The sequence below is a fragment of the Thrips palmi genome, unplaced genomic scaffold (genome assembly GCF_012932325.1).
Source record: "Thrips palmi isolate BJ-2018 unplaced genomic scaffold, TpBJ-2018v1 HiC_scaffold_16, whole genome shotgun sequence".
Taxonomy (NCBI): Eukaryota; Metazoa; Arthropoda; class Insecta; order Thysanoptera; family Thripidae; genus Thrips; species Thrips palmi.
The window spans coordinates 6,345,977-6,373,138 of NW_023144625.1; the positions used below are offsets into that span (position 1 = coordinate 6,345,977).

The 27,162-nt window shown below is 55.9% G+C and overlaps 5 protein-coding genes across 14 annotated transcripts; 3 read left to right on the forward strand and 2 right to left on the reverse strand.

Annotated features, from left to right (window-relative positions):
- The first annotated feature begins 3,552 nt into the window (after positions 1–3,552).
- LOC117642568 (retinol-binding protein pinta) lies at positions 3,553–14,658 on the forward strand. 5 transcript variants are annotated; one of them, XM_034380860.1, is made up of 7 exons: positions 3,553–3,651; positions 5,020–5,022; positions 11,676–11,834; positions 11,919–12,078; positions 12,198–12,585; positions 12,683–12,788; positions 13,741–14,658. In XM_034380860.1, exons 3-7 carry the CDS (start codon positions 11,696–11,698, stop codon positions 13,890–13,892), a joined length of 945 nt encoding a protein of 314 aa, XP_034236751.1. In that variant the 5' UTR covers positions 3,553–3,651; positions 5,020–5,022; positions 11,676–11,695; the 3' UTR covers positions 13,893–14,658. The 5 variants fall into 5 exon arrangements, with proteins under 5 accessions (XP_034236751.1, XP_034236748.1, XP_034236749.1 ...); XM_034380857.1 differs by lacking the exon at positions 5,020–5,022 and having other exon boundaries at positions 3,553–3,665; positions 11,667–11,834; XM_034380858.1 differs by lacking the exon at positions 5,020–5,022 and having other exon boundaries at positions 3,553–3,665.
- LOC117642946 (transcriptional regulatory protein AlgP-like) lies at positions 7,683–9,819 on the forward strand. Its single transcript, XM_034381582.1, has 2 exons — positions 7,683–8,455; positions 9,798–9,819. The coding sequence occupies exons 1-2, from the start codon at positions 7,683–7,685 to the stop codon at positions 9,817–9,819; spliced, it is 795 nt and encodes a 264-aa protein (XP_034237473.1).
- A 200-nt stretch (positions 14,659–14,858) lies between the features above and the next one.
- Positions 14,859–19,073, reverse strand: LOC117642210 (CXXC-type zinc finger protein 1-like). 2 transcript variants are annotated; one of them, XM_034380153.1, is made up of 11 exons: positions 18,821–19,073; positions 17,241–17,359; positions 17,057–17,147; positions 16,739–16,973; positions 16,499–16,656; positions 16,219–16,422; positions 15,997–16,134; positions 15,746–15,907; positions 15,518–15,676; positions 15,296–15,433; positions 14,859–15,215 (listed from the first exon to the last, which is right to left on the reverse strand). In XM_034380153.1, the coding sequence occupies exons 1-11, from the start codon at positions 18,938–18,940 to the stop codon at positions 14,949–14,951; spliced, it is 1,791 nt and encodes a 596-aa protein (XP_034236044.1). In that variant the 5' UTR covers positions 18,941–19,073; the 3' UTR covers positions 14,859–14,948. The 2 variants fall into 2 exon arrangements, with proteins under 2 accessions (XP_034236044.1, XP_034236046.1); XM_034380155.1 differs by lacking the exon at positions 18,821–19,073 and adding an exon at positions 17,489–17,654 and having other exon boundaries at positions 14,949–15,215.
- Positions 18,255–21,515, forward strand: LOC117642211 (serine protease gd-like). Of its 3 annotated transcripts, XM_034380158.1 has the most exons (6): positions 18,255–18,358; positions 18,495–18,710; positions 19,457–19,721; positions 19,789–20,239; positions 20,315–20,473; positions 20,564–21,515. In XM_034380158.1, exons 3-6 carry the CDS (start codon positions 19,458–19,460, stop codon positions 21,304–21,306), a joined length of 1,617 nt encoding a protein of 538 aa, XP_034236049.1. In that variant the 5' UTR covers positions 18,255–18,358; positions 18,495–18,710; position 19,457; the 3' UTR covers positions 21,307–21,515. The 3 variants fall into 3 exon arrangements, with proteins under 3 accessions (XP_034236049.1, XP_034236047.1, XP_034236048.1); XM_034380156.1 differs by having other exon boundaries at positions 19,789–20,473; XM_034380157.1 differs by lacking the exons at positions 18,255–18,358; positions 18,495–18,710 and adding an exon at positions 18,759–19,318 and having other exon boundaries at positions 19,789–20,473.
- A 2,237-nt stretch (positions 21,516–23,752) lies between these two features.
- On the reverse strand, positions 23,753–25,739 carry LOC117642212 (zinc finger and SCAN domain-containing protein 10-like). 3 transcript variants are annotated; one of them, XM_034380160.1, is made up of 6 exons: positions 25,471–25,739; positions 24,994–25,183; positions 24,775–24,893; positions 24,522–24,700; positions 24,211–24,442; positions 23,753–24,134 (listed from the first exon to the last, which is right to left on the reverse strand). In XM_034380160.1, exons 2-6 carry the CDS (start codon positions 25,158–25,160, stop codon positions 23,839–23,841), a joined length of 993 nt encoding a protein of 330 aa, XP_034236051.1. In that variant the 5' UTR covers positions 25,161–25,183; positions 25,471–25,739; the 3' UTR covers positions 23,753–23,838. The 3 variants fall into 3 exon arrangements, with proteins under 3 accessions (XP_034236051.1, XP_034236052.1, XP_034236050.1); XM_034380161.1 differs by having other exon boundaries at positions 25,006–25,183; positions 25,536–25,738; XM_034380159.1 differs by having other exon boundaries at positions 25,536–25,730.
- Between the last annotated feature and the right edge of the window lie 1,423 nt (positions 25,740–27,162).

Below are 27,162 nucleotides of genomic sequence, written 5' to 3' on the forward strand. Positions count from 1 at the left end.
GTTCTAGACCTCACTCGTCCGGCGTCCGCGACCATCTTTCTTTAGTGTTTGTTCTTTTATCACAGCCCTAGGGAGAACCTAAAAAGCGTTTCGATCAGTAAAACCGCGATTTCATCTTCGTAGAGTTGAGCAGTCGCCCACACTGCGCACCCTTCAGCAAGCCCTTCAGCGCCTGCGAGGTAGGCCACCACCCCGGCCCGCGAGACACCGCTGAAGAGACGGCGGCCTACCTCGCCCCTGTGAACACGACAACACGTCAGGGCACCGTCTCTTCTCCGGTGTCTTGCGGGCCGGGCCGGCACGGGCCAAAGCAAGCGGTGCCTGGAAGACAGGGCGTCGAGCCCAGACGTTGCGTCGTGAGGAAATCCGAATGAAACCTGCTGAAGCCCTCCCTTACAGCCTGAAGCCCGGCCGGCCGTCGCTTCGTGCGGTGACTCACCCGGCACACTTTCCACAGCCCCACTTCTGCCAATGAAAACGACATCAGCCCCCAGTGGGGCCAGAGGGGCCTAGGGGGGCCCCCACCGCCCTTTCCGCCTTGCGAGTCGGCACCGTCGGCACCGCGCTCCGGTTTCCTGTCGCAATAATTCGCGAACATGATTTACAGAACATCCACCTGTCAGACAGACGGACAGACAGACCGACGGGCGGACAGACAGAGGGCGGCGGGTGGCGTGGTCCCTCGCGGGGATGAGGCCCGACCAACCAGGCCCAACGTAACCGGTAGCGCTACCGCACTGTACCGCACGCCCGTCTGCCACTCGGGCTCACCCTCCGTGGAACCGTGAGGCGTTCGCTGGCCACACCTCCGCACGCCGCCCCGCCCCGCCCCGCCCCGCCCCGCCCCCGCCCCCCCGCCCCACCCCGCCCCGCCCCGCCCCGCCCCGCGCGCCGGGCCACGCTCCAGCCGCAGCCTTCCGTGCGAGGCGCGCCTGGGCCAACAGGGAATTTCGCTAATTGAATGAAGGCGGTGCAAGCCTTGCCGGCAGGGCTAGGCTGGGCAGCCTCTTGTTACCACACACCACACCCACCCAGAGCAAACGAACCACAAGCACGCCCGCGCACCGTGGCCGGGGACGCGAGTACTTGCGCTTCCGTTTCCATGCAAACATCGCACGCTGCCCGTCGTCCCAGCAGCTTAATCACGCCCCCGCGAGGGTAAGGTTCGTGGTTCGAGCCCCAGAGGGAGACATTTTCGTTTTCCTAGGGGAAGTGAGGATGGCGGGGCCTCGCGTGTTCCTGGTTTGGGCGGCCGGCTGGAAGTCATGTGTGACCACTCAGCCCCACGCTTCGCCGCGCCCCGCCGCGCCCCGCCGCGCCCCGCCGCCATGCCAGCTGACTGACGCCGGACGAGAAATTTGGTCGGTCTGGCATTTCTGCCGGAGAGAACGGCAGGGCGAGGAACGAGGAGGCGTGCTAGTTCATCAGCTCCTTTCATGTCGGGCTGCTATCAGTGACGGGGAAGTCCATGCCCCGCGCGCCGAAGGACCTGCGCACAGTGGGCGAGGTGGCCAAAACTCCACACGCGTTTTGAGCTCTAGAGTCGCTAAACACGACTCGAACCGAACGTGTGACCCCACCAATGGATCGCTCTCCGAACGAGGAATCCATTGGTGGCGTCACACGCTCGGTTCGAGGCCTGTTTAGCGACTCTGGAGCTCAAAACGCGTCTAGAGTTTCCGTACGGCCGCCTACCGGAGCGACGGCCCCAAACCGAGCCTCAAACAACAGCTGACTGATTTGGAGAGGCGTTTTCGTCTCTCTCGCACTCGTGGCGCGTGCCTCGTTGTGAGAGAGACAAGAGCGACAAAAACGACTCTCGGAATCAGTCTGCAGCCGGCGGCTGCGGGGAACACTGCAATTTACATTGACAGCGGAGCCTCGCGACGTGCCGTAAGCACCGCCCCTCCCGGCCAATGAGAGGTCAGCAGCAGGTTGATTCGGAACCGCAATGCTTGCGTCGGCCTGTCTCTCTCGCACCCCACGGGACGCGCCATGAGTGCGAGAGAGACAGGCCGACGGAAGCATTGTCCGGCACGGCCCGCAGTCCGGACCGGTCCGCGGCGCTCTTCGCTCTGTTCGCACGGGGTCGCTGAACGGGCGCATCGCACCGCACGCCGCGCTGCGGGGGCCATGCGGAGCCATGCGCCATGCGGCCGTTTGGAGCGCGGTCTCCAAAGCCTAGCGCAGCGCAAAGTCGAGAAAACACAGCGAAATGTTTGCAACGCCCTTTTTCTGATTCACACTACTAACGCCGCAGATGCTCGTGGCTTTTTGTCTTCGCTCTGCAGCACCGTGGGAGGCGGTGAACGGGTCAGCACGCACCGCACGCGCGCGGAGGCCATGCGGAGCCATGCGCCATGCGGCCGTTTGGAGCGCGGTCTCCAAAGCCTAGCGCAGCGCAAAGTCGAGAAAACACAGCGAAATGTTTGCAACGCCCTTTTTCTGATTCTGATTCTCACTACTAACGCCGCAGATGCTCGTGGCTTTTTTAGGTCAAGCGTATCAAAGCTTGAGCTATTACTCGCAAAATGTGCGAGGCTGTGTGTACAGTTTGGTCAGAGGCCTAGGTTTGGGAACTGTGGAGGCTGGGGCTGGGGAGGCCCGGGCTGAGGCAATGTACACTGCTCAGAAACATACTAAAACGGAATATATATATAGGGGGGGCCCGAGCGTCGCCGTGGCCGTGGCCGTGGCCGTGGCCGTGGCCGTTTTTCGACTTCAGGCCTACCAGGGTAACAAGAAAGCTGAGGAGGTCGACAGTTCCTTTTGATGCAGCCTGCACCATATATGCCCTCCTTCGGACCGCGGCCTGCGTGACCCCTCCGGCCCCTCCCGCGCACAGCGGCGCGCGGCGCGACAGGCCCGACGCCCCCCTCCCCCTCGGCCGCGCCGCCGCGGCCCCTGTTCGAGCCGTCATAAACGGCGCTCAGCGGGTCCCTAATTTTTACGGCCGTCAATATGGAAGACTTCAGTCTTCGCGCTGCATTTTGCACGCAACCACACCAATTGTTTTTAGAGTGTGACAGGCCAACAGCTCATGATTAGACGGCAATTTTGATACCAAGCAACACAAAAATGTGACGGTAGGGAGGATTCAGCCTGCGTGATGCGTTCTGTGCGCAATCACGGGCATCAGTTCGCAAGTGAAACAAAACCGCGGCCACAGCTAGGCCGAAACAGCGAGCCAGGAGGACCGCGGCCGCGCACACCCAAGCTTGACCTGGCCCTGAGCTGAAGCAAAGCTCTCAGCAGAGGTTTTTTTCTTTCGCGCATGACAGCACCGTGAGGAGGGGTAATGCGCCTGGTACAGCACACAACCACCGATTGCCGAAATTACCCGAGGTTCGCTTTTCGGGTGCTCGCAGAAAAGGGTGGAGGAGAGAAGGGCGTCGGACGAGGGAAAAGAAAGACAAAAAGAGAGAGAATGAAGGACACGGAGAAAGACGAGTGGTGGTGGGGGCGGCGACGTGGAGGGGGGAGGGGGAGGGGGCCGCGGGGCTGAAAGCGCGTGCACGGCCAGCCGGGCCGGCAGTCCGAGGGCAGGCAGTCTCAGGGCAGTCCACCGCGGAGCCTGCACTGTGCCGTGTGTCCCCTGCAGACCACCTTCTCCAGCCGTACTCCCAGCCGCACTCCAGCCGCACTCCAGCCGTACTCCAGCCCCAGTGAGTAGACTCCAGCAGCGCCCGGGCCGCACCTACCTGTCTGCTACACTGTCCGTACCGCGATCGCGACCTGCGCAAGGCGCCGCTAGTTGGGGCTGGGCGGACCTGCTCGGACGGCGGTCGAGAGAAAAAACGCGGTAATGTATGCGCGAAAACGACTCCAGCCGAGCTAGAGCCACGCGGCAGAGCTGCGGGGCACGCGGCCCGGTGCCACCCCACTGGCACGCGGCACCCACTGTCTGCCTCCCGCATGCAAGTCTCCTCACCCACGAGCCCTTGGTCGAGACTTCCCTGCCATTCCGATGGCAGTCGCTCCGTCTCTCTCGCACTCATGGGCTGTCGCTTGCGGAGCGAGAGAGACGGAGCGACGAAGACGCAGCCTGCTTGCGGTCGACGCGGTGCTCGGCGGTGGCGGCCGCCGTGTTCCCTCCTCGTTAGAGATGGCGTCGCTGTTGCGGCTCTGATTTGGGCAAATATTGGGTTTCTCGGCGGCCTCGGCCAGAGGTCGCAAACATCTCCCCCGCACTGGTGCGACAACACCCTAGTCAGCCCACTCTGGCGACTTGACGCGAACTACGCCTGCCGATGTCCGAAGCAGGTGCCCCGGCCTGGCCTGGCCTGGCGGCCTGGCGGCCCACCACTCTACCAAAAATGTCCTGTAAATGCCGTTAATTTATTACCAGTTTTCACTGTAGGTCAATTCACAGCGTTTACTGTGATCTGCTCACGGGATTCACTGTGATTTTGGGGTTTTCACTGTGATCTGGTCCCCAGTAAACACTGTGAGTTTGACGCCGCTAAGCACCGAAGTACTGCAAATCAGGCTCCAATTCACGGCGTTTACTGTGGCCAGATCACAGTGAACACTGTAACCGAGATCACAGTGAACGCCGTGAACTAGTTCACAGCAAACGCCGTGAATTGCATAACAGCAAACATTGGTAATAAATTAACGGCGTTGACAGGACATTTTTTGTAGAGTGACATGCGTAACGACGTCGACTCCTTTGCACTAGACCACTAGCCTAACTGCCCCGGTGCAACTCCCATACCGCGGCGCTATTGCAACCAAATCGCGGTCAACAGAATCTGCTTTTTGGTTTTTATTCTTTTGGGGGGAACAGATTTGATTGCGCGGCGCCACCGCTTGCGACACACGCGACAACGACGATCACTTTCCGATGCAATAATGTAGCCGAAAAAAAGTGTATAAACGAGCCGGCAATGAACGAACCATTACCTTGGGGCGTCACGGGCGCGGCGAGGCCGGGACAAGAAGAAGCGCGGATCAAAGTGCTCTCCCCTATTATTCTGTCACGGGCGCAGCGCAGCCACGACACTGCGAGTCCCCCAGCCAGTGGGGCCACAAAAGTAGGCAGAACTTCCCACCATGAAGCCGTGTCGAAAGGGTTGCCAGTCTGCCAGCTGATAAACAACTAACTTCTCGTTAGCGAAGACGTTGCCGAGCAAGCGGACTGATTTTGGGGGCCTTCTCAATATTGGCGCGAAGTGGGGATTTTTGACTTTGTATGTGACGCGGGCTTTTCTGGACCTGCGCAAACTGACACCTTGTCGACACACTCCACCAAAATTCACACTCAATGTATGTGTGCTCCAAGAGCGAGCTGTGCGATGCGCTTCCAGCGGAGTCCGGCGGCATAGCCTGTGGCGGATCTCGTCTAGCAGTACAGTGCTGGGCAACCCGGGCTGTACACTGTACAATTAGGGTGGGTCCCGCCGCATTGTGGCGCACCGTGCGAGCCGCCCCGTCTCTGTCACTTCGACACCTCCCCTCCCCTCCACTCCACGCGGTTCCCACGGTGCGGTGCCTAATTTGGACATTTCCCTTTTTAAATTGCCGCCGCCGCCGCCGTTGACGACGACGCGCCGTTATCAGATTTCCATCCATTTCTTCCACGCTTCGACTTTGGCGCGCGGCCCTGCGCGGCTGGCGGTGCATCGGCGAGCCTGCGGTGCTGCTGCTGCTGGCCCGCTAGAACAAAGGCGTGGACGGCGACACCGTCTCACCGCCGGTTTCACCACCGCGCCTTGGCCGGGGGCAAGGCCTTGGCGACATCGCCCTGGGCCTGGGCCTGGGCCTGGGCCTGGACACCGCTCTCAAACTGCAAAGGCGGCCGCGTGTTTTCGCACGGCCGTCGTTGCGCGTCGTCGTCGTCTAGGTCCCGGTCCTGGTCCTGGCCCTGGCCGGCGGGGTGCTCTTCCCCGACGTACCGCCGCCATGACTCACCGCACCGCCGCCTGCAAAAAATAATTGCCCCGCGGGATGGCCCCGATCCGAGCCCTTCCTTGATGCCGCCCGGGCCGACTCGCAATTTGGGGCCCGAGAAAGGCGGGCCCTTCTCGCGCCTTTTGTCCTTGTTGTTGGGCTGCTGGTCCCAGGCCGGCCGCGCCGCGGGCTTGCTGTTGTTGTTGCTGGCCGCGTTGTCATTAGGGTCCCGCGGCCATTAGCTTTCGCGGAGCAGGCGCAGCGCCCACACTCTGATTACTTTGCCGAAATTTTTTACTCTTTTGCGGCGCGCAAAGGCGCAGGACGTTGCCTCCCGCTTGCAGCTTCTCGCCGCACGGCGCTTCGCGAGCCAGGGCGACGCCGAGCTTGCTCCCTGGAGCCTTCGGCCGCCTTCGGCCACCTTCGGCGCGTTGGTCAACCTGGAGGGGAGCGCAGGCCGCGCAGGCCGCGCAGCCACTGGTATGTTGGCCACAATGACGCAATGCAGTGCGTGCGCGCGGCCCGGCCGGCTGCGCCTTGGCTGTGCCTTGGCAGCGCCCCTGTTGCGGTGACCAGCCGGCGGAGAGGATCACGTCCAGCGTGGAGAGGATCACGTCCAGCGTGGAGAGGATCACGTCCAGCGTGGAGAGGATCACGTCCAGCGTGGAGAGGATCACGTTCGGCATCGAGGAGAGGATCGCGATGATAGAGGGAGAGGATCACGTCCAAAGTGGAGAGGATCACGTTCGGCATCGAGGAGAGGATCGCGATGATAGAGGGAGAGGATCACGTCCAGCGTGGAGAGGACCGCGATGACAGCGCGATGAGCGCGGAGGCTCGCAAAAGCTGCAATGGCACAGCACTGGAGCTTCGAGGATGACGCACTTCGCCCACACCAACACAACAACACGTGCTCGCACCAACACTGGCCTCGGCTTTACAGCTGCACCAAAGACACCAGCCGTACCTGAGACACACTCCGGCTTGGCCATCGCAAGGGAAAGTGAAAAGGCTAGTGAGCCCCCCTCTCCGGTCCGCTCCAGACAGTCCCGAGGGGGGAGGGGGGGGGAGGCAAGCGGCCCCAGGGGGCACACGTGGATCGCGGCGTCGTGGAAGGGGCCGGGCCCCCAGCTCTCCACGCTGGCCAGTGTGCGTCCAGCCGTGCAGCCGAGAGCATAGCGTGTGTGCAGGCCCGCCGCCAGCGTGACCCAGTGCGTCGACGAGCGAACCGGACTGCAGCAGACTTGCTAGACGACGGAGAGGTAAGAGCCTCTTTTGGAGCAAGTGCATGGCGAGGGTGCTGCGCTGGACCAGGGGTCTTTCGTTTTCTGCGCTCGAACTGCTGTCCCAGCGGACCCAGCCGGTAAACGGGTTCAACAGCATGGCGGCCCGGCGGCGGCCTGCATTGACTGGAAGAGCGCCTGGCACACGATCATGTGTAGTCCAGCCCTTAATGATAATTGTAATGCAGCGTGGGCCGTGCCGTCAGACACGCGCGTGCTGCGTGGCTGCCTACCCTCGCTCCGTCGGGCGGCGAGCGCCTGCAGCGTGGGCCGTGCCGTCAGACACGCGCGTGCTGCGTGGCTGCCTACCCTCGCTCCTTCGGGCGCTCTCAGTGCGCCACTCGCATCCAATTTCTTTCCCACCAATCGTTCGACTCGCCGTTCACTGACCCTCCTCTCCCCAAATTGGCGGATTCGCCGCCCGGCGTGCTTACTGCGTACGCACAGCGGGCTGCTGGCGCAAGACGCGGCGGGCCTCGGGGATTTCTCCGTCTGCCGTGAGTAATGATGCGTGATTGTCTTGCTGCGTGCGCTGCTTGCCCGGGGCCTGGCAGCAAGCCTGGCAGCAAGCCTGGCAGCAAGCCTGGCCAAGCAAGCCTGGCAGCAAGCAAGCCTGGCAGCAAGCCTGGCAGCAAGCCTGGCAGCAAGCAAGCCTGGCAGCAAGCAAGCCTGGCAGCAAGCAAGCCGGCAGCGCAAGCCTGGCAGCAAGCAAGCCTGGCAGCAAGCAAGCCTGGCAGCAAGCAAGCCTGGCAGCAAGCCAAGCCTGCAGCAAGCAGCCTGGCAGCAGAAGCCTGGAGCAAGCAGCCTGGCAGCAAGCAAGCCTGGCAGCAAGCAACCCTGGAGCAAGCAAGCCTGGCACAAGCAAGCCTGGCAGCAAGCAAGCCTGGCAGCAAGCAAGCGGCAGCAAGCAAGCCTGGCACAAGCAAGCCTGGCACAGCAAGCTGGCAGCAAGCAAGCCTGGCAGCAAGCAAGTGGCAAGCAAGGGCACAAGCACCTGGCACAAGCAAGCCTGGCAGCAAGCAACCTGGCAGCAAGCAAGCCTGGCACGCAAGCCCTGGCAGCAGCAAGCCGGCAGCAAGCAAGCCTGGCAGCAAGCAAGCCTGGCAGCAAGCAAGCCTGGCAGCAAGCAAGCCTGGCAGCAAGCAAGCCTGGCAGCAAGCAAGCCTGGCAGCAAGCAAGCCTGGCAGCAAGCAAGCCTGGCAGCAAGCAAGCCTGGCAGCAAGCAAGCCTGGCAGCAAGCCTGGCAGCAAGCCTGGCAGCCTCCCCGTAGTGCCCCCAAAGTGCGGGAGGCAGATTTGGCGGCCCACTTTAGAGGATGGTTCTATGTCGCTCTGTCTCTCTCGCACTCGTGGGGCTTCCCCTGCGGGTGCGAGAGAGACAGAGTGCCGCAGCCCTGCACGGAATGGGCCGTTGCTGCCCTCCTTCCACTTCCGACGCCGCCGATTAATCAGTCGCGGTGGAGGCTGTTGCTCGCGGCTTCGGCAATTCCCCCCCTCCCCCCCTCCCCCACTTTCCCGCGGGATGGGTGAGTCATGAGTCACCCGCGCGGCGGCGGCGAGGTGCAGCGCCGCGTTCCGCAAACCCGAAATGAGAGCAAACGGCGCGGCGGCCCCGAATATTCGCCACTCCGTTTCGGTTTTCCGCGCTTCAACTTCATTTCGGACGGCTTGATGACACGCGTGTGCGGGCGGCGGCACCAGTGGGGCACCAGCACCAGTGGGGCACCAGCACCAGGTGGCACCAATGGGGTACCGGCCTGCCGAGGCACAACGGAAACCCTCCGTGGAAACCTCGGTCGAGTAGCGACGCCCCTTCGGCCGGGCCGCCGACTGCGGCCGAGCCGGACGGGACGGGTCCGTCCAGGCCCTGGTGGGCCGTCCTTGCGACATGACGGACGGGACAGGCGAGGGGCCGGCCAGCGGGCCAAGGTGAGGTTCAACACTGGTCCTCCGCTCGCGGCCCGGCTCTGTTTCTGCATGGAACTTTTCACCCGGAGTCGCCGTCGTCGGTCCGCTCCGTGGTCGTTTGCAACATGGTTTGCAAGGCGAAGGGGGCATGCCCCCCCTGCCTCTGGGGAATCCCCCAGCGGACTGACTCCGAGAGAGTCCGTCTCTCGCACCTATACGGGACGCCCCACGAGCGCGAGAGAGACAGAGCGACGAAAACAACTGTCGGAATTAGTCTGCAGACTCCGCGGCAGTCCGACGGAGTGCTCCAGCACGCCAAGGTGTCCGAGTGGCACGCCTCAAGGTCTCACTATCACCGGCAAATGCGGATTGGCCATAATTGGGACGTCGCGACTTCACACGCAACCCGCTCACTCTCAATGCAAAAACCTTCACACAGGCTGTGCAGAGTAGGGGAAAAAATGTCGACTCTCGATGGGGACAATTTGTTTTCCCCCTGATATGGGACACACGCACTCTGCGTGTTGGTCTATTGTCACTTGGCGGTTCGCCGCAGTTCGACTACACGCTGCTAACAGAGAGTCGCAGACTGTATGCTACGATAATTATGGTAGCTGTCGGTCTCTTAAACGGTGACTGTTTCCGTTTAAAACGTCATGTCACATGGAAAAACTTCGTTTTTCATCTAATTTGCCAAGAAATGTTTTATTTTTAGCGTGACGCTGTCCGTTTACTGATACTGACATCTACTAGAGTAGGACGATTGTTTTGCCGTGTTACGTGGTAGCGCACTTTGGCTGCTACTCATTTCCAAACGGTGCACCAGCAGTGCAGCAAACTGCGGCTCACTCTCCAGTCGCAAACGGCAAAACGGCAAAACGCTCTCGTACGCGAGCCACTCACTCCGCGTCGGGAACAGTAAAAGCCGGCGTCTAAAAAAGCGTCTCCGCCTGTGTGGTGCTAAAAGCGGCCGGAATAGCAATTGCCGGCGGCACGCCACGGCACGCCACGCCACGCCCGTGCCGCACTGGCCGCGGCCGCACTTGGCATGGCACGGCACGGCTATGGAATGGCGAAGTTGCGTCACTCCTTCATTGTCTGCATGGCGATTTGGCGGCTCGAAAAATGGCTCTAGAAATGACGCGCCGTGGCGAAAGTGCAGCTCGCCGCTTGCGCGGAGCAGTGCGCTAGTGCGCCAGCGCGGCAGTCGTAAAATCGTAAAAGCAGCCGGCGAAAACGGATGCGGATCCCGCGCGGCGGCGCCGGGACTCGAACCCCAGCCTCGGCGGACGCACGCAGCCTGGCGCGGTTATCGGTCGTCATTTCCCACTTACAGCGTCACTGCGCAGACGCGGACGCCGCGGACGCGGATCGTGAGGCGCGACGTGCTTCCCAAATGAATCGGCGCGTCGCGGCGCCGACGGGCGGGCAGCGAGTACAGTGTACAGTGCGGCGGGGCGCCGTCGTGGAACGGAGTGTGGTGCCGACCTGGCGGAGCTAGCCGTGGACACCTTCCCGAAAGGCACATCCAGTCATCATTAGCAATTACGCATTGCCCGTTCGGCACGGAAGCGCGCCGGTTGCCTATTCTGGAGACTAAGTCCGACAGTCGGCTTCGTCGCTCTGCCTCCCTCGTGCCTATAAGGAGCGCCCCATGAGTACGAGAGAGACAGGAGCGACGAAGCAGACTCTCAGATACAGTCCGCTGCGGCAGCTCGACTTGACTAGACTTGAGAGGCTGGACCACAATTGATCGTATTGAACTGCTCAACGTGACCGGAACAACCCCAGCGAAGAAGCCTGCGGTGTGCTCCGCGCTGCTTCGCGGCGCCTCTAGGCACTCTAGGTGCCTCGGGGCATTCCCGATTCCGCCACAGGTTGTCCGTGGCCGCGGTGTGCACAGTGTGCACGGCCTTGGTGGCGGTGGTCATGGGGGTGCCGAGGCGACCGCGGCAGCGTGGTCCAGCCGCGGTCGACGCGGTCAGAGTGAGAGAGGAAGAGGGCGGAGGGCGCCGGTCGATTCGGGGAACACGAGCGTGGCGGAGATGGCGGCGGCGGCGTAGTGACAGTGACATTGAGGGAACTAGGCTGGCCGGCCTAGCTGGCCTAGCGCCCTGCCCCGCCCCGCCGCCAGCCAGCCCCGCGCCACGCCCCGCCCGCCCGCCCCGCCCGCCCCGCCCTGCCCCGCCCCGCCGCCAGCCAGCCCCGCGCCACGCCCCCACCCCGACGCGAGGCGTCGCCGGGACTTCTTGTTCACCTCGAGGCCCTGGAGTGCCTGGAGCGCCTCGCAGCGCGGCCGCAGAAGCCCAGCGGCTCCAGTAGCCGAGAGCCTGGCCGGCCGTCTGGAGAAAGTGGACGGGGGGAAGGGGGAGGGGGAGAGGGGGGGGGAGGCTGGAGTGCATGGAGGCGATACCGACCGGCCATTGAGTCACAGGTTACGCAAACTCGGCTGGCTCGGCGCGCCGCTCGTACTGCAGGGCGGCGTCCAGGACCGCGGCGACGGCACCGCAGGTCCGCAGGTCCGCAGGTGCGGCCCATCTCCCAATCATTTCCTCACGGCCAATTCTGTCGCTTCGCTTCGCAGGCTTCGCAGGTCCGACCGACGGCTTGACCATGACGCTCGTCCAGCCCAACCCCGAGATGCAGCTGCGGATCCGCTCCGAGCTCAACGAGGACGTGTCCACCCGGGACGACGACCTGCAGCACATCAAGGAGTGGCTGACGCGTCAGCCCCATCTGCCCAAGTTCGACGGTAGGCCTCAGTTAAAACAGCCAACTTGATGTATTCGTTTCCGACTTTTCGTCCACGCTGACGCCTTTGTGTTTCTCTCCGCAGATGACAGCCGCATCATGACGTTCCTCCGTGGCTGCAAGTTCTCCCGCGAGAAGTGCAAGCGCAAGCTGGACATGTACTTCACCATGCGCACCGCCGCCCCCGAGTTCTTCGCCAACCGCGACCCCACCTCGCCCGAGATCAAGGACGTCATGCGGCTCGCGTGAGTGTGGTTCCCTTGGAGGTTCCCGCGTTGCAGGTGCCCTAGTGCCGCCGGGCGGCCGCCGGGGCGTTCCAGTCGTCCGTCGCCCCGATCATGACGTCACCGCGTGTCTGCTGCAGGTACCTGCCGCCGCTGCCCGGCGTCACCCCGGACGGCCGGCGCGTCTGCATCTTCCGCGCCGCCACCAACAACGTCGAGGAGTTCGACCTGCCCTCCGTGCACAACGGCATGAAGGTGGTCATGATGATCGGCGACATCCGGCTCAAGGAGGAGTCGACGGGCGTCGCCGGCGACGTCTACATCTTGGACGCCGCCATCGCCACGCCGGCCAACTTCGCGGCGCACTTCTCCAAGTTCACGCCCGCGCTGGTCAAGAAGTTCTTCGTGTGCGTGCAGGAGGGCTACCCCGTCAAGGTGAAGGAGGTGCACGTCGTGAACGCGTCGCCGCTCGTCGACACCATCATCAACTTCGTCAAGCCTTTCATCAAGGAGAAGATCCGCAACCGAGTCAGTGGCTATTTCTTTTGGGATTTCCCTTCTCTGTGCCTCTCATCCAACGCCCAAGTCGTTAGCCTAATGGCCGTTCGTTTGTTTGTGTTTGCAGATCCACGTCCACAGCGACGGCTTCGAGACCCTGTACAAGTACGTTCCCAAGGAGATGCTGCCCGAAGAGTACGGCGGCAACGCTGGACCCGTTTCCAAGATCAACGGTAAGCTTAGGTCTGATGGGTGCTTTTGACGGATCGAACCCCAGCGCAGTTTTCCCTCTGTCTTTCCTTTTTTGCCGTGTAGTCTATGGCACGTGCCTCTAAATGGCATTTGCTCCGAAGCTCTGCCCCGCGCCGCGGGGCAGGCAGGCAGGCAGGCAGGCAGGCACGGCCGCCACGCCACGCCACGCCTTTCGAAACATCGGCGCGCAACGCAGTCCGCGCAGGGATACAGTGATACGCGTCCTGGCGCCCATACCATCATACCATCCCCCGGACTGATTACGAGAGTCATTTTCGTCGCTCTGTCTCTCTCGCACTCTAGGGGCGTCCCGTGTGGGTGCGAGAGAGACAGAGCGACGAAAGCGCGACTCTCAGTCCGCTGCGCCCGGAGCCATAATTAGCCGCGCTCCAGTTGCCCCCAGCCGCTCCAGCCGCGGCTATCGGCCTCGCCATCTGCACGCCGTCTGCCCCGCGCTGCACCGGCCGCACTAGCTCACGTGTTCAAACACCGAATTTACAGACGAATATGAAACGCGGCGCGTTCGTTCGCGCATGCGCCGTCGCGGGCGCCGCGGGCCATACCAGAGGCTTTACTGCGCGTTTTCAAATTTGCGGCGCGCGGCCCTTGCTGCGCCGCCTCGGGAGAGAAAGCGATTTGGAGCGCGCGCTTGCGCCAAGCTTGCGCTCGCCTGTGCGTCACTGTATGGCTGTGCGTGTGCGCACACTGTGCGCGGTGAGCGCGTCCTGGGTATCGCCTCTAGCCTCCACCGTGCCTCTACGTCAGCGCAGCGCCGCAAGTCGTGCGAGGGAATTCCCTCCGCTCAATCGGCGCGCTCTGCGTGCTCCTTGCCCAGCGGCCGGCGCAGCACACTGTGCTCGGGTGGTCCACTCGATGAAACCCGCCGCCAATCGAGAACAAACTAAACTGACTTGCGCTCACTGCCTGTTGCAGAGGACTGGATCAAGAAGATGGAGAGCTACAAGGAGTGGTTCGCCGAGCAGGAGAACGTCAAGGCGGACGAGTCCAAGAGGCCGGGCAAGCCCAAGACCCACGACGACCTCTTCGGCATGGAGGGCTCCTTCCGGCAGCTCAGCATCGACTAGGGTGGACCAGGGGAGCTCGGCGTGCTACGTGCTTCGCGTCGGCCCGGCTCGGGTCCGGCACCCGGAGTGCCGCGTCGTCGGCCGAAGCCCAGCGGCAACCAAAGAGTCGCCTGCCCCAGAGCCTGCCCCCTCGGCGCCCTCGCCCTCGCGGCCTCGGGGGAGTCGCAGGGGTCGGGGCTTTCGGGGCGGGCCTTCCCCTCTCCCCAGCCCCCGGCCATGGCCCCGGCCCTCCCCTGCGGGCTTCAGGGAAGCTGCCTGCCCTGCCTGCGCGCACGTGACAGCGTGACACCATGACACCGTCACACGGTCCGTCACCCAATCGCACCATCCCCGTCTCGTCTCGTCTCCCCGCCACCACCCGTCCACCCAACAGACTGACTGCAAGCGGCGCGGTGCGCTGCGGTCGCCTCGCACTGGTCGCGCCCAGATCCAATTTGTGATATCAGCAGGGTGCGTTGGCTGACTTATAGGAATTTCTTTGTTTTTATGTTTTATTGTTGTTATTGTCATCGGCGGTCTCGTGGTTTGGAGGAGTCATTTCGGTGCGCCCGTGCGTCCTCGAACGATGATGGTGGTCGAAACGAAATGCTCACCCCGGATTCACTTGAAGAAAATCAGCTCATTTACGATGTGTTATTCTGTCGCTCTCTCTTTTTTGCACCTAGAAATATCTACTGTTTCACAGTTTCTATTTTGTTATCAAAGTGATATTTTTCTACCAAACTGTATGACCTCTGGCATGTTTAATAAAATATCATTCACCAAATTGAACCTTGTATCATTGGACCCAGGCCTTAGAGCCTACTCCGAGCCCAGGGTGCAACAAAGAACTGCGTCTGGCGACCCACAGAAGGTGTGGGAGTCAGTAAGCCACAATGGATTATGATTTTATAGTGTTTCTATAGTGTCAACGGCATTGCAAATCCTTCCACAACAGTTTAGAAAGGTTCAAAGACAAAATACATGTTTCCTTGGTCAAGAAGAGACTTTAATTCATATTCCAAAAAAGAAGAAAAACAAAACAAATTTACAAAATAAAAGCTTTTTACGCCTATATCAATCAGACATTCTTTCTCCATCTTCTTCTTCCTCCTCCTCCTCTTTCTTGTTTTCTGACTGATGGTCCTTCTGAGGCCGACCATTTTCTACTCCTTGCTGGGCCGAGGTCGGGGCTTGCTCTTGAGCTTGCTGCTGGGCAGTCATCTGCTCCATCAACTCGTGGTTGTAGGTGGAGTGCAGCATTAGAGCAAGCACACCGGCGCGGTTCGCGAGCTTGTGTCGCAGCTGGCGTTCTTGTTCCATCAACTCATCAGCTCTCATGTACTGTGACATTTCAAAAAACAATTGTCAAAAGAAAAGTCAAGAAAAGCATATTTTATTATTAATTTGGTAAGTTACATTACCTGTCTCACTCGCTCCATGTCAATTTCAGCCCTTCTTAATTTTTCCCAGCAATAATGCTTCACACAATGCTTCTTGGGCGCTCGACAGAATTCTCCAGTCAAGTCAAAGACATTTGTGACCAGAGGACACCCACAAACCTAAAACAAAAACACAAAAAGTCAATCACAATACATATGTTTCATTTTTCTGCCTTTTGAGCTCTAAACCTAACAGAAACCTACCTCATGATCAGCTATTTTGGGTTCTTTGGTGTGCTCAGGACATAGAACTCGGAGTCTCTTACAATACATGCCAGAGACAGGATTGTAATTATCACAAAACATATTATTTCCTTCAATGACAGTTTTGTAGACAGAGCCAAATGAAGATTGGCTTTCATACTGCAATATCACAAAATCATTAGCTTTTAGACCACTTTAGTGAAAACGCTGTCTTGTTATTAGACCTACCTTGTTGAAGCACTTTTCCATGTGGCGAATAGCAGTACGAGAATGGATTTCATGACCACATGTAATGCAATACATAGACATTTCAGTTTCATCTTCCATGTCATCATCATAGTGTTCATCGACAGAAGCTTGGTCTGCTCTTTCTATGACTGCATCCAGTTCCTTTGAAAATAAAAAGGAAGAAAAGAAAGATAGATATTGATTTTAAAAATTCAAATCTTGAGCAACGTAAAAGGATCTTGCCACCTTACCCTATGACGTTTCTCTAGTTGCTCCAAGATGCTTCTCACTTCTACTTGTTCCCTACGAACTTTTTCAAGCTCTTTCTTATTCTGATTTTCAGCTTCACAAGGGGCAAGTGCCCACTCTTGAATTCTTTGAGGCAATATCTGAAATTGGAAAAGTTATCAATAAACTTTTAAGGTATTGAAATCTGTGTATTAGATACCCTCATGGTGCTTCTTTGTCTTTACCTGATAAATTCGGGCACCTGCCAGTTTCAAACCACACTCTTCAGAGCAGTACTTTGATGCCTGTCGAGCATACTTAACACATTGTGGGCCATAACACTGACGAGGCACTTCAGGGACAAAGGTAGTCTTTTCTCCATCTGAAGAAGAGTCTTTGCGTTTGCGCCGCTTTTCATGAACTACTGGAGCCTTAGTCCGATGATTTGACTGGTAAATTTTGAATTTTTTTAAAAACTGAAGCCGAAAACTCATACTTATTATATTTGAAGGATATTTCACTTACCACACTTGTGCAGACTCTAGCCAGGCATTTTCCTTTGTGTCTACCAGGGCCACCAAATTTCCTCATGTCACGGCACATAGAGCAACGGCCACAATCTTCCGACCTGAAGCATCCCATGCAACTTCCACAGCGATAACTCTTAGGTTTGGATGGTTCCTCTGCAATCACAGATAGCATAAGTAAGAGACTTTTTAAAGAAGATACTCCAAAAAATGGGAACAGTTCATAGGGAAAGCTTACTGGGAACAGTAAAAGCATCACGCCGCTTTTTAGGTTTCTTTTCCTTCTCTTCACGGTACGAAGAGTGAGGGGGAATGTAAGCACTATCTCTCTCCCTCTCCTTGTGGTGTTTTTCTCTTTCATAATCTCTATCCCTGTCTCTTTCCTTGAATCGATCTCTCTCCCTGTAGTCATGCTTGTCGGGTTTTTTGTTTTTGAATCGAGTCACAAGGTCTGGATCCTCCTCTCTACATCTCTGCAAGAAACGGACATGTATAGGGAAAATACAATTTCTGTAAAGAAAGAAACGAAGGTTTTGATGAAACCAAACAAACTTACCACACAGTAATACTGCTCAATATACTTTGCGTCCTTTTCAGTTATACCAATACAATCACCATGGTACCATTCTTCACAATTATCACAGCCACTGAAAAAAACAAACAATGGAATGTGAACAAACAAAAATTCATGTGTAGACAAACTCAAAATTAGTGAAAAAGAAAAGTTTGAAATGAATTACATCATAAATCTGTTCGAGTCAGTAGAACGGCAAACACAATATTGTCTGTCCTGCTTGAGTAACGTCGCTATTTTTGATTTACGTTCTGGAAGCATGAACTGCTTAGCAATTTCTTCTTTCTGCAATGAAATAGAAATATAGTAGCATGATCGTTGAGTTTCGGATTTCAAATGTCAAAAAGGATAACTCAGCACAAATATATTAGGTTACAGGACAGAGGACACATAGAAGTATGTGAAATGTCTTACAGATAGTCCTCCGAAATCCTTGTCAGTCATGGTGGTAAAAATATTAGCTCAGTTAAAAAAGAATAAAATGTGAAAACACTAAATCAAGTAAAAACAGAAATGTAAAATTGTAAACAGCAAGACAAGTTTGTTTTTTGTGCTCCACAGCCTTCTGTTTATGAGATGGAGCGTGCTGCATTTGGGGTTGAACATACCAACATGAAAACAAACTATACATCTCCAACACACATGACAAATGAGATTTAAAATTGAAGCAAACTTGAAATTTTTAATAAATTTTTTATTTTAGTGGATACTTTCTTTCGTTTCTCTAGTTTACTTGTTTTAGCCTAGTCTAATCTGTTTTTAAAATCTCTTGTGTTGGCAGTAAAAGGACACAGTTCCTTGGGGCGTCAGTGGCGATGGAACTTCCCTCAAATGTAGTTTCTCATTCGTGTCGGGAAGCTACTTTTGCAGTTTGTTTGCTGTTTTTATTCATTGTGTTCATAACTTTCTAATTACCCACACAACCATTCACCCTCTCCTTCCTCAAAATTCAGCACTGCAAGTGCAAACCCTCTGCACGTGGCGTAGTTTAAAGCACTATTCTCAAGAATAATATAAAAATTTTTCACAAAAACAGATGATAACGGAAAATTTTAAATGTAGAACTGTACCGTGCGGGGAAAATGGTGGTGGGGGGGGAGGTGGAGAGAGAGAGGGGGGGGAGGTGTCACCACGCGTGTGCACACATGACGTGAAGAGAGCTGCTGCTGCTGCTGCTGCTGCTGCTGCTGCTGCTGCTGCTGCTGCTGCTGCTGCCACCGCTGCTGCTGCAGCGGGCGCTTGTTTGTTTGTTTACGCGGTGGCGACTGTCGGGTGCACGGGGCAGTAAGCAGACTTCTGGAGACGCTTTCCTCGCTCTGTCTCTCTCGCACCCATACTGGGCGGCCTATCAGTGCGATGGAGTGCGAGAAGGACAGCGGCGACAGCGGCGAAAACGACTCGGAATCAGTCAGCTGGACAGACAGGCAAGACAGGCGACAGAGTCGGGGCGGTGCTAGGCGGCGCAAGTTGTCGCAGTCGCAGTCCAGGCAGTCCAGGCACGCCGGCGCCCTCAGTCTGTGCGTACGTTGATCCGGACCGGAGGCCGATGGGAACGCAAACCGGTCACCCCGTTGTTGGAGCAAGGGACGACGACGCCTACCACTAGAAGCCAGCCACCCCCAGATGATTCGCGCACGTAAGTCTCTTTCACACCGCGCGAGCGTTTATAGTGGAGCTCCAAGAGAAAAGTGTGCTTGCCCATATGGCGGTTTGGTGCCACAAACTCGCGGGAGGACGGGTACTTACCTCGCTCACGTCCTCGGCCTCGCTGACTTCGGGCGAGGGGGCTGAGTGAGAATCAGAAGAGGCTGTCGGCGAGAACGACGAGTACGCCGAGGACGACGAGGACGACGATTGCGAAGACATTATTCGGGTATCAGGATTTAACGCCCTACGACACTGTTTAAACGGGTTGAAACGATCCACCGTGGGCGCCGCCGCTTGTTGTGTGGCGCTGCCGTGCCGTCGTGCCTTCTGCAGAGTCCTCTCTGTTGCCGGACTGCCGTGCACTGCCGCCACCCCTTCCAACCCCCTTCCCCCTTCCATTGCCATACCCGTACCCCCTCTCCATACCCCTTTCAAAGGTATCCCCTAGCCGACTTTAACTTTGTGTCGCGGGCGGCCTGGCTTGGCCTGGCTGGTACACGATCCGACTTGCACGGGTCGGATGACGGGATGCGCTGGCTAGCACACTAGCCAGCCGGCAAACAACTCCCTTCCGAGAACTCCCTTCACCTGCTTGCGGTAATCTTTGACATCTTAGGAGTCCCGGCGACGTCACCAGTGTCGGCGAGGAAGGCTCTGGTCTTCTCAGTACTAACCAAACCGACGGAAACCGGATTCGAAGCTCCCGTACCGAACCTTGATCCCCGTGCCTTGCAGGATGCTGATCCGGGGCCTCCTGGCTGCGATGACGGGCTGCCTGTGGGCGGCGTCGGAGACGGAGGCGTCCAAGAGCCGCACGCAGCCCCGCGTGCCCGGCGTGCTGGCCGCGGGCGTGCCCATGTCGCCGTGCCCCGGGGTGTTCCGCTACGAGCGCCACAACGTACCCGGGGGGTGGGCGGGGGTGGTGACGGTGCCCGCGCCGCCCACCAACATGCCGCTGGTGCTGCGCGTCGACCTGGCCATCGCCGCGGCCCTGACCACGGTGAGCAGCTTTCTTTCCTCCAGGCCCGACACCTTCAGGGCGTCCCTGACGTCTGGCTTGCTTGCAGAAGTACGCCGGGACGCTGCAGCTGCAGGAGGGGCGGCGCGCGCTGCTGGCGAGGTTGGCCAGCGGCGACCGGCGCCCCGTCCGTTACACGCTGCGCTTCCCCGTCGGCATGCCCCTGCCCGCCGTGACGCGCGTCCACGCCATGGGGAAGGACCTGTGCCGCAACTGGGGCCCGGGGGCGGCGGGAGGCGGCGCCGCCACTGGGGGCGGGCTGGGCGGCCAGGGCGTCACGACAACCATCAGCCTGGAGCACTCGGTGCGGCCGGAGCCCGTGCTGGATGACGGGCCTCAGCAAGTGCACGCGGCATCCACGACGCCGAAACCGCCAGGCACCGTGCAGCTGTTCCTGCAGAACGACGGCGACTCCTCGGCGTCGGCCGCCAGCACCGCCAGCACCGCCAGCGCCCCGGCGGACGGCGTTGTCGCAAGCGAGGACGGTGACGATGACCAAGGTGGTAGATGGCACCTGTTTACAGGAAACTATCCTCCAAAGAAATTTTCTGTAACTGAACTTGTCCTCTGTGCAGTGTGCGGCCGGCCCGTGCACCACCGGCTGCTGGTCGCCGGCGGCGGCGGCTCGGACCCTGGCGACTGGCCCTGGCTGGCAGCGGTGTTCGCGTCCACGTCCCTGGGGCTCGAGTACCACTGTGCGGGCACCCTCGTCTCCGCCGGCCACGTCCTCACAGGTCGGTAGACATCCGCGTGGCTGCCCGGCCAGGTGTTTGAATCCTAGCTGAGCGTTCTGTGACTGTCCCGCCCGTTATTTCCACTTGCAGCCGCCCACTGCGTGCACCGCCTCAGCCCCGAGTCCCTGCTCGTGTACGTCGGCCGGCACAACGTGCGCAAGTGGACCGAGCCGCAGGCGCAGGCCAGGGAGGTGGCCGTCGTGCACGTGCACCCGGACCACCAGGCCGTCAACTACACCGCGGACGTGGCGGTGCTGCAGCTGTCCGAGCGCGTGGCATACGACTGGTTCGTGCGCCCCATCTGCATCGACTGGACGGGGCCCGAGGCGCTGGCCGCGGTGGTGGGCCGGGTGGGCACGGTGGTGGGCTGGGGCCGCGACGAGCACGGCCACGTGCTGAGCCCCGAGCCGCGCGCCGCCAGGCTGCCCATCGTGTCGCAGGAGGTGTGCCTCCGGAGCAGGCCCGAGTTCCTGCACGTCACCTCGGAGCGCACCTTCTGCGCCGGCTTCAGGAACGGGTCGGGGCCGTGCAACGGCGACAGCGGCAGCGGGCTCATGCTGGAGGGGCCTGGCCACACTGCCACTTCCGGTCCCTGGTTCCTGCGTGGCGTCGTCTCCCTGTCGCTCATGGACGGCGAGCGGCGCACCTGCGACCTGAGGCACTTCGTCGTGTTCACGGACGTGGCCAAGTTCCGTGCCTGGCTGGGCGCGCTCATCCGGCCGCGGCCTGCTCGGGGAAGACCGCCCGCCGCCGCCACCAAGCAGGTGGAGACGCAGACGGACCTCGACGAGCAGCCCATCTGGGACTCGGACCCGCTGCCCAACCGGCGCTGAGACTGACAGACTTCCCTCGCGGTAGAGCTTATTTAACTTGTGATAGGTAAAACGTTACCGGTGACTCAACACTTTTAGTTATTTTTCTTTGTAAGAAAAATATGACAGGATGTTTTTAGAACCACTTTGTTTGGTTTGATGATACTGACCTGAATGACTTGTAGAAGGAGCAGGAAGGATAAATAAATCAAGAATCTACCATGTATGAATAATATTGATTTCAATTATGGCATACAGTAGAAAAGAGTAGACTGTTACATATGTAATTATTGTATACTTAATACATTAACATACATGCTGGGTAGAAAAACAGCTAATTTTCAGTACAAATACATGTGATACATTTGTGGAAAAGAAGAATGAACACACTTTAATGCACACATTGAATATGCAAACCATCTGATGAAAAGAACACAAAGACAAGTAGCCATGAGTTCTTTAACATGGTTCAAACACTCATCTTGATTTGCTCACTAAATTTTGGCAAGATTTGGAAGCTAAAGAAATTTGCAGCCATAGAAAATAGAATTAATAATCTGAAAGTCTTTTAAACTATGTAAATTTTGCCATCCAAAAATATAGATTTTGCTGATATCAAGCCCAGTTCTGACTGATAATGGAGAACAGGAGAAACAAATTGTTCATTGAAAGGAACCAATACATTTTTCCTTATTCAGATTGTTACATGGCAAAATGGCACAGAAAAAGTACTGCGTAATGAGTGATGACATGACATGCAACCCAGATTTTTAACGAGCTGTACATTTTGAGAGCCATAATTTCAGACAGCACAAACTGACTAGAAGATGTGCATGGAAGGGAAAATGGAGTATACTATAAGAAAATAACCACAAGTACGAACATGAAGAGTTTCCTTAGTAACACATGAAATAGGGAATATAATCTAACACACCTACTATTTAGATTTCACACAGACACATTCAACTACCTTCAGAGAAAACTCTGCTCCAACAGATGAATAGAGCAAAATAGGAAAAAGAAGGGGGTTACCATAAACAGATAACATATAACATACAACACAGCAGCTCCCCAAAACAACGCAACAAAAATCAAGTCTTTTTCAAAACAAATTTCAACTTTTAAACCAATCAAATAAATTTTATAAATGTAAAGTAAAAGAAACAATATAAAAACTCACAATTGAGCATGAGCAAAATACTCATTTTAACTAGAGATTCCTTTTAGACAATGATCCCTCACTTACTAATCTTGAAATCATAATTATTAGATTAATACTTTTACTTGATTGTTGAACACATTCTTACAACAAATCTGATGGTTTCTCAAAAAGAATCAGTCTCTATCAAATCAGTACACAATTACTTCTTTTTTTAAGGAAAGAGAAGGGAGAGAGACAGATACCTCTACAGGTATTTATTGTTATTTCACTCCTTTAGGGAGGGAAAGCATAATGGCCTAGCAATCAACCCAGAACGTTTGATGGTTTCTGTCTTTCCCAACTTAACACAAGAATGTAGAATGCTACAGATACAGCAACAATACTGACAATACCAGGTTTAAAAAGAATCCATAGCAAAAGTTTCTTTTCGACACCTGTAGAAGGATGCCACTTACCTATGACTTGCAAAGTTAAAGTGGATTTTGTTTGGGCTCTACATAGAGCAGATTAATATTTAAAGTAATGAGATCTAAATACTGTTGTGGCACCCACATATTTTTTTCCTAGATGGTAAAGTTTCTTCTTGTGACTCCTACCCTCACTGACCAGGGTCATTTTCCCTCATATTGCCCCCTCGCAAGAATTTCTGCAGAGGCAGCCAACTCTGCTGGCCTAAGGTGGGCACCACTGGATCTAATAATTATGGGCAAACAGTTACTTATGAACATGAAAACTCTAATATAACATTCAAAAGAAGAGAATAAAGAGAGACAGCTATTTAATTCTGTTTTGAGTTTGCTTGCTGCACAAAACAATAAGAACTAACAGAAACAATACTGGGACAGAAAAGTAAAATGATCTGGAAGTTCGGTCTTTTTAACCAAAGTCCAATGATTTTGACCAGCACAAACTCAAAATTCAATTAAATGCAGGATTATAAACTAAATAACAAAAACAAATCAAATCTAGGTAACAAAATTTCAAAACGTTTCATATGAAACCAAGATCAAAGTTGGGTTCAAAAACGTTACAGGAAGTACCACAAAAACACAACAGAACAATACACTGATGCATTTAACAAAATATAGGATGAGAAAGAGGTACTAACCTCAGTCATGACTAAAGATGAAAAATGAATTTCCTTACAATTCAGAATTGTACAAATCAAATAGTAGTTCTCTCCAAGCTGCTTGATAGTTACTAATTAAAAAGTTTTTTTCTGGTTGACTAAAGAGAACATTGAAAGCTAAAATGAACATACTGTAGTTGCATAAGTATTTGGTCACAGAAATAAATATGCCATTGGCAAATAAAATGAAATGTTATTCTGCAAGCAATAATTTGCATTAAACTTTCAGGAGGAAGTGTAATCCATCCTCCAAAGGCTTCTGTCAGCCTTCACCTGATGTGAGCTTTCTCATAATGTGGGTCTGAGAATGCTTCATCAAATGGTCTTTGCGGAAGAAGGATTTACCACAGTCAGAGCAAACATGCTGCTTATCACCCGAGTGCAAAACTCTGTGTCTGGTCAGATGTTCATTTCTTTTGAAAGCTCGGCCACAGGTCTCACAGGAAAATGGCCTATCTTGGCTGTGGGCAGTCATGTGGGCATCAAGATGCTCCCTACGCCGAAAACTAGTTCCACACTCCTTGCAAATATGGCGCTTACCCAGAGACACTCCATGAGCTGAGAAGAGAAAGTGACCGGAGTTAGAATTTATCATCAATGGCACTCTACAGTGAAGATGATGTGGGAGCATTACCTTGCAGGTGAATCTCAAAGGCAAGATGGTCTGCGTAAAATAGATTGCACTCTGGGCACGAATACAATTTAGCACCGTCCTTTGCTGTCATAACTTGAACAGGCCCAGCCAAGTTTGATGTTAGTGGAATGAGACCTGGTCGCTTCTGAAGTTCTGCAGGAGTTACATCATGCAGGACGTTTGCAGGAACAACATTCTTTCGCTTACGAGGACCTCCTGCTGCAGCTCGTGTCTGGAAAGATATTAATTAGTGGAATGTATGACAGGATCTAAGAGCAAGGCAATTTTTCTAGTGATTATAGTTTTCTTACCTGTTCATCAATGCAAAGGTCACTATCACTCTCCGAATCAGACTCTCCGGTAGTCGTTTGAGCATCAGAACTTCTTTGCAGAGTGTCTTGAAGGGTCTTGCTTTCTCTGTGCCGTCCAGTAAGATCTTCAGGTTCATCCTTCACAACATTCCAGATTCGTGGTTGAGCTAATCTTTGTCCTGAAACAAGATTTAAAGCATTTAAGGAAGGTCAACAAATATTTCAAGTTAAAAAATAAAATAAATTTATTTACCTTGTTCATCAGTTGGATACCCAGTCTGAGTTGAATAACTAACAGGTTCTGGAGCAGCTGGAATCCGAATGTGTTCTGCATTGTAAGTCCAAGGCGTACCACCATAGGGTGCCATTCGGCTGCAATGTCAAACGAGATTTGAAAAATTAGTTTCAGTTATATTATGTGTTCTGTAATAGGTACTTGTTAGGAGACTGAAAGAAACCAATAAGAACATACGTGATCACAGACCCTGGCTGTTCTTGTCGCTGGAAAGAGGTGCCATTAGATGCGCCATTGCTGTTATGAATGGGTCCTTCTGCTGGTTGCAGGTGGTTGACTGACTGTTGCCAGTGCCCTGGACCACCAGGACTTTCATTACGGTGTTGAGGAGAGTAGTTAGCCATGTCCTTCAACAATCAGCTTACACCTGAAATACGATACAAAGTTAAAAAACACTGTCAAATCTTTCACCAATGACAGCTTTGAAAGAGACTGATGAAGCCAAACAACAGGCCAAATGCATCAACCCAGAGCAAAGAAGAGAGAAAAATATTTCGAAAACTGATTTCAAATCCATTTTAAATCGAACGCAAGAGAATGTAGGCATTTTGGTAGGCTGCAAAACAAACAGCTTCGGAAAAGGCAACCGAGGAAGTCTAAACTTAACCTCTAAAAGGTAAGGCGAAAATCGCCCGCAGTATGAATACCCCTCACTTTTTAAGAGGAAGTCGTCAACTTTGTAAAATGGCACTCTCTGTGCCTAAACGTCTAAACCTCACCGGTCAATTTAGCGCCCCCCGCAGGCCTGGGGCCTAACTCGTAGACATCAACACCAGTCAATTTAATGTTGTTGTCTAATGTCGGCAGCACACAACACAGTCGGACAGTGTTGCCAAGTTGAAGAGTTGGCGCGCCGAAAACTAGCAGAATGCCTCTTGCGCGCCAAAATTCGAATTGGGGAGGTGACTGCAAGAGAAACCCGCTTCGAAATGTTTTAGGGGGAGGGGGCACCGACGCGTTCTGATTTATTCGAGATGATTCGAGTAAGTTTTATCCAAATGCTTGAAAATTTGAAACATTTTAAATGCGATTGTACACAGGCTGGGCAACTCTGGCGAGGAGGCAGAGTCGTGCGACAACTTTCCGATGCGGCACGCGAATGTCAAACGAGGTGGTCGACCTGGGTCCACAATACACTACTCTCGTGCTCATGTTTCCCATGGTTCGTCACCCCCTTTCCCTCCGTTTTCCCCCGGACCCAACTTATTGGCTGGTTGGCTGCACTGCGAGTGTCCCTCCCTCCCTCTCCCCTCCCCCCCTGCCGCCCGCACCCGCACTGGTGCATCGATCGGGAATCGGGGGTGCAGAGCAATCAGTGCATGTCCCGAGGCATGCCATGGCGTAGGGCAATGCTTGGGGGCCGAAAGTCCGGGCGTTGGCAGTTGGCAGCCGTAGGAGCATCGCCTTGATCCATGATTCATCTGCCTGGTTGTGACAGGCGCCGGACAGCGATGAGGCGCTCGCCCGCCTGGCCGGCCGGCCGCCAATGTTCGATCGGGTGAAATGTGTGCCGGCCACGCCCCACACCCCATGGACAGCGTGCACGCCCACTGCCACGCCGGAACGGCGAAAAGTAGCAGCCTACTCGCTTACAGGGGCACGTGCAACTCCTTGGCTGCCTTGGGGTGCTCGAGCCTTGCAGAAGGGGCGGCAATATTTGCCCTCATGCTGTCCAGGGCAGGGGGATGGGAGGGGGAGGGGACATTGCACAGCGTTTGTCTACCAAAAGGGGCATTGCCTAAAAGCCGGGGTTGTGCCGATGTGGCGGGCAAGGGGGAGGAGGAGGGGGGGCAAGAAATGCCCCCAGTTTCCCTTCTAAAATCGCTCCCCTAGTACACCCTCCATGAATCCACGCCTGTCCACGCCTGGTTGATCCCTCGTGCACCTGCGGCGGGAGTATTCGTACTGTTTATAGTTATGTCCCCCGCGGCGGCGATGCGCGGCACGGTCCGCCACCCTCACCCCGGCGACCTTCATCGTGACCTCGTGGGCCTCGTAGGGGGCCTCGTAGGGGGCATCGTAGGGGGGCCTCGTAGGGGGCATCGTAGGGGGCCTCCTCCCTCGCGGTCCTCGCGCGGCATTGTAATAACGACTTTCGCCAGCGCCTTTGGTCAGGCCATCAGGGCCGCATTTCGCATTTCGCAAGGCGGAGTGGATAAGAGAGTGAAAGGTCCGAAAGGTCGACGATAGCGGAGCGCGAAAGCAGTGGGCACCGCGGCAGCGCGCACACACGCAACAAGCGCGGAAGCAAGGGAAGCACGCGGCTAAAAAAAAATGCGGACCACGTTACGTCGCCCTGGCGGCTTTGTTGATTTGTTTCCCGAAGAAAGTTGAACAACAAGTTGG